Source organism: Panthera pardus, unplaced genomic scaffold (genome assembly GCF_024362965.1).
Source record: "Panthera pardus isolate Hobbes unplaced genomic scaffold, ASM2436296v1 HiC_scaffold_25, whole genome shotgun sequence".
In the NCBI taxonomy this organism is placed as follows: domain Eukaryota; kingdom Metazoa; phylum Chordata; class Mammalia; order Carnivora; family Felidae; genus Panthera; species Panthera pardus.
The window spans coordinates 60,578,525-60,593,278 of NW_026526821.1; the positions used below are offsets into that span (position 1 = coordinate 60,578,525).

A 14,754-nucleotide genomic window follows, 5' to 3' on the forward strand; every position below is an offset into this window, starting at 1 on the left:
TATTAATCGGCCACCAAGAAGGAAATCTTCTAGATTTCTAGAGCTAGAATGTACTATGCTAAGTGAAAGTGAAATAAGTCAATCAGAGAAACACAGATACAATATGATTTCATCATATGTGGAATTTAAGAAACAAAATAGATGAGTATATTGGAAGAGGCAAAAGGAGAGGAGAGAGAGAGAGAAACAAAACACAGTAGACTCTTAATGATTGAGAACAAACGGAGGGTTGATGGAAGAAGGGAGGTAGGAGATGGACTGATGGGTACTAAGGGTACTATGGGTACCCTTAGATGGGTGATGGGTACTAAGGAGGGCACTTGTGAAGAGCACTGGGTGTTGTAAGTGATGAATCACTGAATTCTGCTCTTGAAACCAATATTGCACTGTATGTTAACTAACTAAAATTAACATTTTTTTTTCAAAGGGAGAAAAAAGAAAGCTAAGGTTGAGGGTGTTGGGGTAAACTGACTTGAACTTTGAGTTCAAGCAGAAGGGGTGCTGGGAGTTATGGGGTGTTTGCCACATTGCCTTTCTCATTATGGTTTTCCTTCTTCTGGCTTGTCATTGAATTTTACAGGGAGGGTGGGGGAGGTTGTGTGTTTAGAAGGGCAAGTCCTTGGGCCCAGTAGAGAAGACATTCCATGGTGACGGTTGTGGAATGTTTCCCCCTGGAGTGTCAATGAAGAGGATGTCCTAGGTCTGCACACTCCACAGTCTCAGAGGGCAGACATTCCTCTGTGGCCTGGAATGTGTTCTTACCAGTTACCTGGCAGTGGTTTGATTCACCTTGCTGTACACGGTCCTTCAGGCTACAGGACTTTGGGAAGCACAGGTGTCATCTGGGAATCCAGGATCTTTGGCTGATAAAGTTGGCTCTAAAATGAGCTACTTGCATAAGGAGACTATCTTCGTGAGACAGAATCGAACTCACCTGCTACCAGATGTGCTGGTTGTGTGTGCTCTTATCTACATTTATGCAAAGACTTACATAAGCATGCAGTGAGGAACAAGCTTCAGAAACTGACAGCTGTTCTCAGCAAGGGCTTGTGTGTGCTGTGTTCTCAGTCCATTTAATTAAAGTATTACCATCCCCATTTTGTATATAAGAAAACTGAGGCTCAGCACTGGTATGTGGTAGAGTGAGGCTTCAACCCCAGGACTGCCTAATGTCCCAGGCTTTGCCCTTTTCCTCTGTACTATATTGTATTCTTATTGGTTTGAAGATGTTTGGAACAGAAAAAATGAGCAGGTTTTAAAACTCTTCATGTGAGGTGAGCCTGATTCCCATGTGGTCCCTTCATCTGTGGAGTGACTTTTGCCTCCATCAGTCCATTAGCAGCCTTGGCATCAGGTAGTGCTGTCTGTATCTGGGCCCCACCAGGATGTGCCTTACAGCAGGGTGAGGACTGGGTCATTCTCTTGGGCCTCTCCCCTCCCACCTACTCCTGAACCTCTGCCCTGTGTCACTTCATCACAGCCACATTGTTCAAGCCACGCAGAAGCAAGTGTGAGCATCTAGATTTGCTCCACACTCAGTGGGATGTGGTGCCCTTCTGTACCCCAACCCGTGGGGCATGTGCACGCACTCTCACATAAACCTGCACATCATGACTTCTCAAGAGTGACAGTAGACATATAATGACAGCCTCAAACCCCTTCCCCCCAAACTAAGACCCAGTGGATGGTCTCCTGAGGCCCCTTTAGCTTCTGGGCCCTGGCATATTCCTGCACAGGAGCTGCTTGACAGACAGAGCCATTTCAGGTGGATACTCGTGTCCTTTGGATTTCCTAGCTTCCTATAAGCCCCTCAGAGGACAGCTCAGGACTCTCCCCTTCAGTGGGTCAGCATCTGCAACAGGCAGGGAGCACATCGATCTCACCTGTCACTGTGTCCCCAGGCCTCAAAAGTGTCTGCCCCTGGTGGATGAACAGTCACACGAGTATACAGGTTGGTGTATACTGCTTTGCTACTTTAAACCAGTTAATATGCTTATTTGATATATGTTCTCAATCCCAAAATGTGAATACTAAAGATTCCTGGGGATTAAATGAAGTAACTCAAATGATACACTACATGCTTGATAATTAATTACAATTGTTGTGGTTAACTCCAAATTCAAGCAGTAGAAAGCTCTTGCTCTTGTATTTTCCAGTTCAGTGGCAGCCTTAACAATGGCACCAAGGGTAATCATTGGCTACTTTTAAGCAACTCTTACCATTTTCACTCTCCTTACTACTTCTGACATTTTCCTGCTTTTCCTTCTCTGCTGCCTCTTCTTTCAAATGCCGTGGTAGCTTCTTCCCCCTGCTCCCATCATAGTATCAGAGAACAGCAGGACATTATGGGATCAGGAAGTTTGCTAGGAGTTGCATTGCATCTGTAGACTGCTTTGGGGACATCGTAACAATTAAGTCTGTTGATCCATGAACATGAGATAGCTTTCCTTTTTTTTTTTTTTTTTTTGTATCTTCTTTAATTTCTTTCAACAACTGTGTATAGTTTTTACTGTACAAGTCTTTTGTACAAAGACTTGTTAAGTTTATTCCTGAGTATTTTATTCTTTTTGATGCTATTGTAAATAGAATTGTTTTCTTAATTTCCTTTTCAGATTGTTCATTGTCCGTGTACAGAAACAACTGATTTTTATGTGTTCATTTTGTGTCCTGCAACTTTTCTGAATTCATTTATTTGTTCGAACAGTTTTTTAATATGAAATTTGTTATCAAATTGGTTTCCATACAACACCCAGTGCTCATCCCAAAAGGTGCCCTCCTCAGTACCCATCACCCACCCTCCCCCCCACAACCCCCCATCAACCCTCAGTTTGTTCTCACAGTTTTTTGTATGGGGGAGGGGCAGTCTTCAGGGTTTTCTACATATAAGATCATGTCATCTGTGAATAGACTTACTTAACTTTATTTCTTCCTTTTCAATTTGGATGCTTTCTAGTTCTTTTTCTTGCCTAATCTCCCTGGCTAAAACTTCTAGTACTGTGTTGAATAGAAGTGGTGAGAGGACTCTTGTCTTGTTCCTGATCTTAGAGGAAAAGCTTTCAGTTTTTCGCTGGTAAGGATAATGTTCATTGTGGGTTTGTCACACGTGGCCTTTATTATGTTGAGTTTCCTTCTATTCCTGGGTTTGTTTTTTGTTTGTTTGTTTTGTTTTGTTCTTAGTATTTTTATCATGAAAGGGTGTTGAATTTTGTCAGATATTTTTTCTGGATCAATTGAGGTGATCATGTGGGTTTTTTTCCCTTGATTCTGTTGACCAGATATTTTTAGGGAGCTAAATTATATGCAAACTAAGAAACAAAGCCAGTGGAGCTTTGTTCACCTTTTCAGGAATTGGCTGGTCAGAAGATGGACATTTTGGCATTATTATTAAAGACCTAAATGTTAGACCCAACTCTGGCAAAAACCAACGAGTCCTTTGCTCTGTTAAATGTTTTCTTTGTATTTCTCCTATTATTTCTCATTACGCGCTGTGTACAAGTGCTAAATGTTAATTGGTTAGTTAGATATTTGAGCCCCCTTTTAAAGTCTGAGGATTCATAGTAACTGCCAATAAGAAATAACTTTCCATATATAAATGGTGAGTTAGTATGTGTGGGGTAGAGGACACTGTTTTAAAGTCAACTATGAAAGAGGCAGGGACACAGCTTGAATTTTATTTCCATGAAGAGTCAGGGCTTTTTAATTTAGGAAGAAACCATGGAACTATGTGGATGAAATGATAATAATATCTGGGATGATTTGTTTTGAAATAACCTTGTGGGAGTGGGAGGGGGAGAAGGTGTAAAAATGAAACAAGAGTGACAATATGTTAAGTTCATTATATATTCTCTGTATTTTTGTATCTGTTTGAGATTTCTCATAATAAAAAGTTCAGAAAAGAAACTCAATGTAAATTAATGATGATGTTGCAGCTTTATATGGAAATACTTCATAGCCATTACAGTTAACACTTATGAAGAATTTTAATGATATGATATAAGAAAACCAGGAAGTCAGTCTTCCTAACAAGGTATATGTGTGCATGTACACACACATATCTGTGTAGACAAAAATATTGGAAGGAAATTCAAACATTAATCGGAGTAACCTTGGTTAAGGTGGGATTATGGATGATTTTCGTTCTCTGTACTTTTTACAGTGAATAAGAGAAAAACATCAAGGTATAACTGACGTACAGAGTTATATTAGTTTCAGGTGTACAATGTAATGATTCAACGTTTCTGTACATTGGTCAGTGCTCATCATGATAAGTGTACTGTTAATCTCCTTTATCTGTTTCACCCATGAAAAAAACAATTTCCAAAAAAGCTTTTTTGAAGGAAAGGAATCAAATCTGCATTGTATAATTTGGTCAAACATTTTTTCCAGTTAAATGTTTTCCATGAACTCTGATCAGTGATTAGATAAACACCTATGTGGCTGTTAATCTTGAGCTGTGGGCATGGTTTTGGCCTATACTGTCCTGTACTCTGCCCTGGAATCTGTCTCTGATGGGGTGTGTGCAGGTGAGGTCCTGGGCAAAAAGCAATCACCAAAACCATTTTACTCATTGTTGACTTCTGTTAAGCATGTCCCTTTTAACATGAATTTCCATTTGATTTTAGTGAACTGGATATGATCTCCACGAGGGTGATGGACATTAAGCTTCGAGAAGCTGCAGAAGGCCTTGGGGAGGACAGCACAGGTAAGGCCCTCACTTCTCCTGAGAAGAACCCATGTTTGGTTGTGGGGCAGGGAGAGGGGCTGATGGAGCCAAGCTTTTGGGGTTCTGTGTGTGGAGAGTGGGGGTTCAGTTCACAATGTGTCCAAACACCCCACACCCTTCACTATGACTGGAGAGCACATCCAGATTATTTAAGGCCACTCAGGGCAGTACTCCTTTGCTTCTCTGTCACACACAGGGAGGTTTTAAAGTCATATTCCTCATTCCTGGAGGCAAATCCGTCCCCATGTTTGGCTGACTTGAAAGCAAGGAGGAACAATTCAATGGAGTCACTTATCATCCAAGAACATCCAAAGAATCAGTAGGATGTTGGGAAAAGCATGATATGGCCTGATCATGCAGAAGAAATAATATTATCAAGACAGAGCCTTTGCTGTCTCTCTTTCATGGCTTTGATTCTCCTTCAGAGAACATTATTATACCCCCTACCAAGCTAAATACCAGGCTCCCTACCAAGCCAAATTCAGTCATCTCATTACATGTTCTCAGTGTTACCTGATTAGGTAATTGGTTCACTGTTTTCTATAAATTGCTATTTGTCTAGACAGAGTTGCAAAATTGACCTTAAAAATTTTGATCTCCCCACAATGTACCTTCTTCTTAGGTTAGCCATTTATACTCCCCTTATCTCAGTAACAAAGATCTCCATCACTTTCTTGTTTAAAGTTAAAATGCTAAAAAGTAAAAATAAAGTTAAAATGCTAGTAGTGATTTTCTTTGTTGTACTTTAGTGGGAACAGCTTCCAATAATATTAAATCCTAGATGCTAACCCTTAGCTTCAAATACTAATTTCATTAAAGAGTCTATTTCATATATTATAGGTAGATTTTCCTTATTATTCCATATTAGAACTACTTTTCCTCTGTCACATTTTGGTAGACACCAAATAAGCCTAAATATAAGGTGAGGTTTTAAAAATTAACTCTGATGGAGGCACCTGGGTGGTTCAGTCAGTTGAGCATCTGGCTCTTGATTTTGGCTTAGGTCTGAGCTTGGATGCGTAGGTCTTGATTCTAGGTTTGTGGGATAGAGCCCCACATCAGGCTCTGTGCTGAACATGGAGTCTGCTTAGGATTCTCTCTCTGTCCCTTTGCCCATCTCTCTCACTCTCTCTCTCTCTCTCTCAAATAAAAATAAAAAAATAAAAATCCTGAGAGAGAAAATGGAATTTCAAAATTTCTCATATTACAGGATACTGAATTATTTCTGATTTTAAACAAAAAATACTCTTTGAAGAAGCATTTCATTAGTCATTAGTCTGAAACAACCTCCATAAATGCTAGTTTGGGATGGTTATGGAGGCTACCATAAAGAGTCAGGTTTAAAAAAAATTTTTTTTTAACATTTATTCATTTTTGAGAGACAGAGTGTGAGCAGGGAAGGGGCAGAGAGAGAGGGAGACACAGAATCCAAAGCAGGCTCCAGGCTCTGAGCTGTCAGCACAGAGCCTGATATGGGGTTCGAACCCACGAACCTTGAGATCATGACTTGAGCTGAAGTCAGACGCTTAACCAACTGAGCCACCGAGGTGCCCCTTTGATAAATTTTTTAAAAATGTTTATTTTACTTTTGAGAGAGAGAGAGAGAGAGACAGAGCATGAATGGGGGAGGGGCAGAGAGAGAGGGAGACACAGAATCCAAAGCAGGGTTCAGGCTCTGAGCTGTCAGCACAGGGCCCGACGTGGGGCTCGAACTCATGGACTGCAAGATCATAACCTGAACTGAAGTCAGACTCTTAACTGACTGAGCCACCCAGGTACCCCTACAATCAATTTTTAAAAAGAAAGAGAGAAATTAAATATTCTTTTTTTCTGAACAATAGTAAGTTAAGTTATTCAGGTCAATTCCTTCCCAAATTTTAAAATTTGAAATTCTAGATAAGCTTCAACAAATGAGGTTGGGAAAACTGGATAGCCACATGCAAAAGAATGAAACTGAATCACTTTCTTTCACATATACAAAAATAAACTAAAAAAAATCATAAAATTAAAAAAAAATAAACTCCAAATGAATTAAGGACCTAAATGTGAGGCCTGAAAACACAAAAATTCTTGAAGCGAGCATAGGCAGTAATCTCTCTGACATTTTTCTAGAAATGTCTTCTGAGGCAAGGGAAATAAAGGCAAAAATGAACTATTGATACTACATCAAAATAAAAATTTTCTGCACAGCAAAGGAAATAGTCCTTTCCTTTAGTCCAAAACTAAAAAGCAACCTACTGAATGGGAGAAGATATTTGCAAATGACATATCTGATAAAATATTAGTATCCAAAATATGTAAAGAACTGATACAACTCAATATTCACAAAACAAATAATCCAGTTAAAAAATGGACAGAAGACATGAATAGATATTTCTCTAAAGAAGACATACAGATGGCCAACAGACACATGAAAAGATGCTCAGCATCACTCATCATCAAGGAAATGCCCACCAAAACTACAATGAGATATCACTTCACAACTATCAGAATGGTTAAAATCAACAACACAAGAAACAACAGGTGTTGGTGAAGATGTAGAGAAAAAAGAATCTTCTTGCATTGTTTGTGGGAATGCAGATTGGTGCAGCCATTGCAGAAAACAGTATGGAGCTTCCTCAAAAAATTAAAAATAGAACTATCCTACAATCCAGAAATCACACTATTGGATATTTACTCCCAAAACACAAAAACACTAACTCAAAGGGATACATGCACCCCTATGTTCATTGTAGCATTATTTGAAATACACAAACTATGGAAGCAGCTGAAGTGTTCATCAATAGATGAGTAGATGAAGAAAAAGTGGTATACACACACACACACATATACACACATATGTACACACACACACACACACACACACACATACATACAGTGGACTGTTTTTCAGCCATAAAAAAGAATGGAATCTTGCCATTTGCAACAACATGGATAGAGCTAGAGAGTATAATGCTAAGTGTAATAAGACGGAGAAAGACAAATAATCGTGTGATCTCACTCATTTGTGGAATTTAATTAACAATACAAATGAGTAAAGGGGGAAAAAAGAGAGAGACAAACCAAGAATCAGACTCTTAACTATAGAGAACAATTTGATGGTTACCAGAGGGAAAGTGGGAAAGGGGATGGGGGAAATAGGGGATGTGGATAAAAGAGTATCATGATGGAAAAAAAAAATAAAATGAGAAAAAATTTATCACTTACCATGATGAAAAAAATGAGAAAAAACTCTAGGTAAGACCATTTACCTCTTAAAAATCTTTTTAAAAGTAAGAAATAAGATAGCCAGAATTGAAAGAGAAATGGTGATCTGCAGAGATAAGCGGTCATAGAAACCACTTTTGCCCTCAGATCATTGATCAATCTTGGAAATTTTGAATTTCATTTTCATGTCTTCATGGAGTGGTAGATGAGAGAAAGGGTCAGATATCAAAGTACATGTCTGTACAAGGTGGGCTAACAGAAGACCCTCTTGACTCGAAGGTGGGAGCCCAAGGAGCAATAAAATCAGAGTAAGTGTGAATAAGAGGTAAAGCACCTCTTTATGGATTTGTAGCTTGAGTTTGTATCACTTAGGTAATTTAGAGAATCTCAACCCTTGAACTTGGCTAATATTCCTAGACTGGATGTGACTATAGGTACTTTGTCGAATCAGACAATCTTTTTTGAAGAAAAGTACCTCTACCTAGACTTCAAAATATTACAGAAAATAATATTTTCAAAAAGTTCCATGACAAACACAGTCAGTGATAACCACATATATAAAGCCATAGGGCACCATGAATGAGAAGCAACATGTTCTAGGTTTAATTAGGTCTCCCCAAAAGTCATATATTGAAGTCCTGACCCCTGGCACCTCAGAATATGACCTTATTTGGAAGTTGGGTCATTGCAGATGGAGTTAGTTAAGAAAAGGTTATACTGGAATATGGTGGGCCCCTAACCTGTGACTGATGCCGTTATCAAAAGAGGAAATATGAACATAGACACGCATACAAGGAGAACACCATATGAAGATGAAGTCATATCAGGGTGGTGGCATCTACAGGACATGGAATGTCAAAAATTGCCAGCAAACCACCAGAAGTTAGAGGATGGAACAGATGTCACGGCCCTTTCAAGGAAGCAACCATGCCAATAACACCTTAATCTCAAACTTCTAGCCTCCAGATCTGAGAGGCAATACACCTCTGTTGTTTAAGCTGCTCAGTTTGTTCTATTTTGTGACAACAGCCCTAACAAACTGGCACACAGGAGAAACGGGGTGCCTGGATGGCTCACTTGGTTGTGTCCAACTTTTGGTTTCAGCCCAGGTCATGATCTTGCGGTTTGTGAGTTCGGGCCCCACATCAGGCTCTGCACTGGCAGTATGGAGTCTGCTTGGGATTCTTTCTCTCCCTCTCTCTCTGCCCCTTCCCCACTCATGCTGTCTCTGTCTCAAAATAAATGGATAAAATTTTTAATAAAAAAATACACAGCAGAAACAAGAGAAACATAAAAGATACACAAAAGAATCAAATACCAGAATGATCAAATATATGCTATAAAGCAATTGTGCATAGTAACTATGTTTAAAGATAATTTTAAAAAGCTTGAAAATATTTGGAAGGAACAGAGAACTATGAAAAAGTGTCATAACACTCAGCCAGTGCTCTAAGGGAGATAAGTAAAAGGGATACAGATAGAAGGAAGAAGTGAAATTATCTTTATTTGCAGATGACATGATTATACAAAATATCAAAAAAGTACTTAGATCTCTTAAGCAAGGTTAGCAAGATTGCAAGATACAGGTCAATATACAAATATCAATTGTATTTCTGTATAACTAGCAGTGAAAAATTATAAAACTGAAATTTTTAAAAGTACAATTTACAATAGCACAAACAAAAATAAATACTTAGGTACATATCTAACAACATGTATGCAGGACCTGTGTACTGAAAAAAAAATTGTTTAAAGAAAGACCTAGGTCAACAAAGACCTAAATACGTGGAGTGGTATATTATGTGTTGTGGACTGAATACTTGTGTCCCCACATTCATGTTAAAATCTGAATACCACCATGTGATGATATTAGGAGGGTGGGGCCTTTGGGAGGTAATTAGGTCATGAGGGTGGAACCCTCAAGAATGGAATTGGTACCCTTATCAGAAGAGACCAGAGAGCTACTTGCTTTCTTTCTGCCACTTACAGACACAGTGAGAAGTTGTAATCAGCAACCTATAAGAGAGCCCCAAAAGAAGCCCACCGTGGTGCCTCCCTGATCTCAAACTTCTAGCTTCCAGAACAGTGAGCAATGAATTTCTGTCACTCATAAGCCACCCAGTCTATGGTACTTTATTAGAGCAGCCTGAACGGACTAAAACTACATTTACAGATTGGACGGTTGTGTTGCTAAAAGGTCAGTTCTCCCCCCATTGAGCTGCAGAATGGTGTGTTAGTACATGTGGGGTAGAATATACTGTTGCTGGTTGATAGGAAGATGGCGGCGTAGGAGGACGCTGGGCTCACCGCGCGTCCTGCTGATCACTTAGATTCCACCTACACCTGCCTAAATAACCCAGAAAACCGCCAGAGGATTAGCAGAACGGAGTCTCCGGAGCCAAGTGCAGACGCAGACGAGAGGCCCACGGAAGAGGGTAGGAAGGGCGGTGAGGCGGTGCGTGCTCCACGGACTGGCGGGAGGGAGCCGGGGCAGAGGGGCAGCCTGCCGGCCAAGCAGAGCCCCCGAGTCTGGCTGGCAAAAGCGGAGGGGCGGACGGAGTGTGTTCCGACAGCAATCGCGACTTAGCGTCTGGCAGGTCATAAGTTAACAGCTCTGCTCAGAAAGCAGGAAGGCTGGAGGACAACGGGAGGGAGAGTTGCTGAGCCCCGGGATGACAGAGCTCAGTTTGGCGGGGAACAAAGGCGCTCTCCATCGCCACCTCCCTTGCCCATCCCCCAGCCAAAATCCCAAAGGGAACCAGTCCCTGCCAGGGGACTGCTTGCTCCTCGCAAACACCCAACGCTATGCTTCTGCGGAGCCACCCCTCCAGCAGCGGGTCTGACTCCCTCCCGCTGCCACAGGGCCCCTCCTGAAGTGGATCACCTAAGGAGAAGTGAGCTAAGCCTGCCCCTCCTGCCCCCGTGCACCTTGCCTGCCCACCCCAGCTAATACGCCAGATCCCCAGCACCACAAGCCTGGCAGTGTGCAAGTAGCCCAGACGGGCCACGCCACCCCACAGTGAATCCCACCCCTAGGAGAGGGGAAGAGAAGGCACACACCAGTCTGACTGTGGCCCCAGGGGTGGGCTGGGGGCAGACATCAGGTCTGACTGCGGCTCCGCCCACCAACTCCAGTTATACACCACAGCACAGGGGAAGTGCCCTGCAGGTCCTCACCACTCCAGTGACTATCCAAAATGACCAAACGGAAGAATTCCCCTCAGAAGAATCTCCAGGAAATAACAACAGCTAATGAACTGATCAAAAAGGATTTAAATAATATAACAGAAAGTGAATTTAGAATAATAGTCATAAAATTAATCGCTGGGCTTGAAAACAGTATAGAGGACAGCAGAGCATCTCTTGCTACAGAGATCAAGGATAAGGAACAGTCAGGAGGAGCTGAAAAACGCTTTAAACGAAATGCAAAACAAAATGGAAACACGATGGCACAGATTGAAGAGGCAGAGGAGAGAATAGGTGAACTAGAAGATAAAGTTATGGAAAAAGAGGAAGCTGAGAAAAAGATAAAAAAATCCAGGAGTATGAGGGAAAATTAGAGAACTAAGTGATACACTAAAAAGAAATAATATACGCATAATTGGTATCCCAGAGGAGGAAGAGAGAGGGAAAGGTGCTGAAGGGGTACTTGAAGAAATAATAGCTGAGAACTTCCCTGAACTGGGGAAGGAAAAAGGCATTGAAATCCAAGAGGCACAGAGAACTCCCTTCAGACGTAACTTGAATCAATCTTCTGCACGACATATCAGAGTGAAACTGGCAAAATACAAGGATAAAGAGAAAATTCTGAAAGCAGCAAGGGATAAACGTGCCCTCACATATAAACGGAGACCTATAAGACTCGTGACGGATCTCTCCTTTGAAACTTGGCAGGCCAGAAAGGATTGGCACGATATCTTCAGTGTGCTAAACAGAAAAAATATGCAGCCGAGAATCCTTTATCCAGCAAGTCTGTCATTTAGAATAGAAGGAGAGATAAAGGTCTTCCCAAACAAACAAAAACTGAAGGAATTTGTCACCACTAAACCAGCCCTACAAGAGATCCTAAGGGGGATCCTGTGAGACAAAGTACCAGAGACATCACTACAAGCATAAATCATACAGACATCACAATGACTCTAAACCCGTATCTTTCTATAATAACACTGAATGTAAATGGATTAAATGCACCAACCAAAAGACATAGGGTATCAGAATGGATAAAAAAACAAGACCCATCTATTTGCTGTCTACAAGAGACTCATTTTAGATCTGAGGACACCTATAGATTGAGAGTGAGGGGATGGAGAACTATTTATCATGCTACTGGAAGCCAAAAGAAAGCTGGAGTAGCCATGCTTCTATCAGACAAACTAGACTTTAAACTAAAGGCTGTAATAAGAGATGAAGAAGGGCATTATATAATAATCACAGGGTCTATCCACCAGGAAGAGCTAACAATTATAAATGTCTATGCGCTGAATACTGGAACCCCCAAATATATAAAACAATTACTCATAAACATAAGCAACCTTATTGATAAGAATGTGGTAATTGCAGGGGACTTTAACACCCCACTTAAAACAATGGATAGATCATCTAGACACACGGTCAGTAAAGAAACAAGGGCCCTGAATGATACATTGGATCAGATGGACTTGACAGATATATTTAGAACTCTGCATCCCAAAGCAACAGAATATACTTTCTTCTCGAGTGCACATGGAATATTCTCCAAGCTAGATCATATACTGGGTCACAAAACAGCCCTTCATAAGTATACAAGAATTGAAATCATACCATGCATACTTTCAGACCACAATGCTATGAAGCTTGAAATCAACCACAGGAAAAAGTCTGGAAAACCTCCAAAAGCATGGAGGTTAAAGAACACCCTTCTAAAGAATGAGTGGGTCAACCAGGCAATTAGAGAAGAAATTAAAAAATATATGGAAACAAACAAAAATGAAAATACAACAATCCAAACGCTTTGGGAGGCAGCGAAGGCAGTCCTGAGAGGAAAATACATTGCAATCCAGGCCTATCTCAAGAAACAAGAAAAATCCCAAATACAAAGTCTAACAGCACACCTAAAGGAAATAGAAGCAGAACAGCAAAGGCAGCCTAAACCCAGCAGAAGAAGAGAAATCATAAAGATCAGAGCAGAAATAAACAATATAGAATCTAAAAAAACTGTAGAGCAGATCAGTGAAACCAAGAGTTGGTTTTTTGAAAAAATAAAATTGATAAACCTCTAGCCAGGCTTCTCAAAAAGAAAAGGGAGATGACCCAAATAGATAAAATCATGAATGAAAATGGAATTATTACAACCAATCCCTCAGAAATACAAGCAATTATCAGGGAATACTATGAAAAATTATATGCCAACAAATTGGACAACCTGGAAGAAATGGACAAATTCCTAAACATCCACACTCTTCCAAAACTCAATCAGGAGGAAATAGAAAGCTTGAACAGACCCATAACCAGCGAAGAAATTGAATCGGTTATCAAAAATCTCCCAACAAATAAGAGTCAAGGACCAGATGGCTTCCCAGGGGAGTTCTACCAGACATTTAAAGCAGAGATAATACCTATCCTTCTCAAGCTATTCCAAGAAACAGAAAGGGAAGGAAAACTTCCAGACTCATTCTATGAAGCCAGTATTACTTTGATTCCTAAACCAGAGACCCAGTAAAAAAAGAGAACTACAGGCCAATATCCCTGATGAATATGGATGCAAAAATTCTCAATAAGATACTAACAAATCGAATTCAACAGCTTATAAAAAGAATTATTCACCATGATCAAGTGGGATTCATTCCTGGGATGCAGGGCTGGTTCAACATTCACAAATCAATCAACGTGATACATCACATTAATAAAAGAAAAGATAAGAACCATATGATCCTGTCAATCGATGCAGAAAAGGCCTTTGACAAAATCCAGCACCCTTTCTTAATAAAAACCCTTGAGAAAGTCGGGATAGAAGGAACATACTTAAACATCATAAAAGCCATTTATGAAAAGCCCACAGCTAACATCATCCTCAGTGGGGAAAAACTGAGAGCTTTTTCTCTGAGATCAGGAACACGACAGGGATGCCCACTCTCACCGCTGTTGTTTAACATAGTGTTGGAAGTTCTAGCATCAGCAATCAGACAACAAAAGGAAATCAAAGGCATCAAAATTGGCAAAGATGAAGTCAAGCTTTCACTTTTTGCAGATGACATGATACTATACATGGAAAATCCGATAGACTCCACCAAAAGTCTGCTAGAACTGATACATGAATTCAGCAAAGTTGCAGGATACAAAATCAATGTACAGAAATCAGTTGCATTCTTATACACTAACAATGAAGCAACAGAAAGACAAATAAAGAAACTGATCCCATTCACAATTGCACCAAGAAGCATAAAATACCTAGGAATAAATCTAACCAAAGATGTAAAAGATCTGTATGCTGAAAACTATAGAAAGCTTATGCAGGTAATTGAAGAAGATATAAAGAAATGGAAAGACATTCCCTGCTCATGGATTGGAAGAATAAATATTGTCAAAATGTCAATACTACCCAAAGCTATCTACACATTCAATGCAATCCCAATCAAAATTGCACCAGCATTCTTCTCAAAGATAGGACAAGCAATCGTAAAATTTGTATGGAACCACAAAAGACCCCGAATAGCCAAAGTACTATTGAAGAAGAAAACCAACGCGGGAGGCATCACAATCCCAGACTTTAGCCTCTACTACAAAGCTGTAATCATCAAGACAGCATGGTATTGGCACAAAAACAGACACATAGACCAATGGAATAG

At 40.2% G+C, this 14,754-nt stretch overlaps 1 protein-coding gene across 3 annotated transcripts in view; it reads left to right on the top strand.

Annotated features, from left to right (window-relative positions):
* Positions 1 to 14,754, top strand: part of CRACDL (CRACD like) — a 144,753-nt gene that overhangs the window by 73,952 nt on the left and 56,047 nt on the right. For all 3 annotated transcript variants that reach the window (XM_019457503.2, XM_019457419.2, XM_019457533.2), the window contains exon 2: positions 4,623 to 4,702. In XM_019457503.2, the coding sequence (XP_019313048.2) occupies positions 4,633 to 4,702 (70 nt within the window). In that variant the 5' untranslated portion in view covers positions 4,623 to 4,632. The remainder of the gene's footprint in view (positions 1 to 4,622; positions 4,703 to 14,754) is intronic.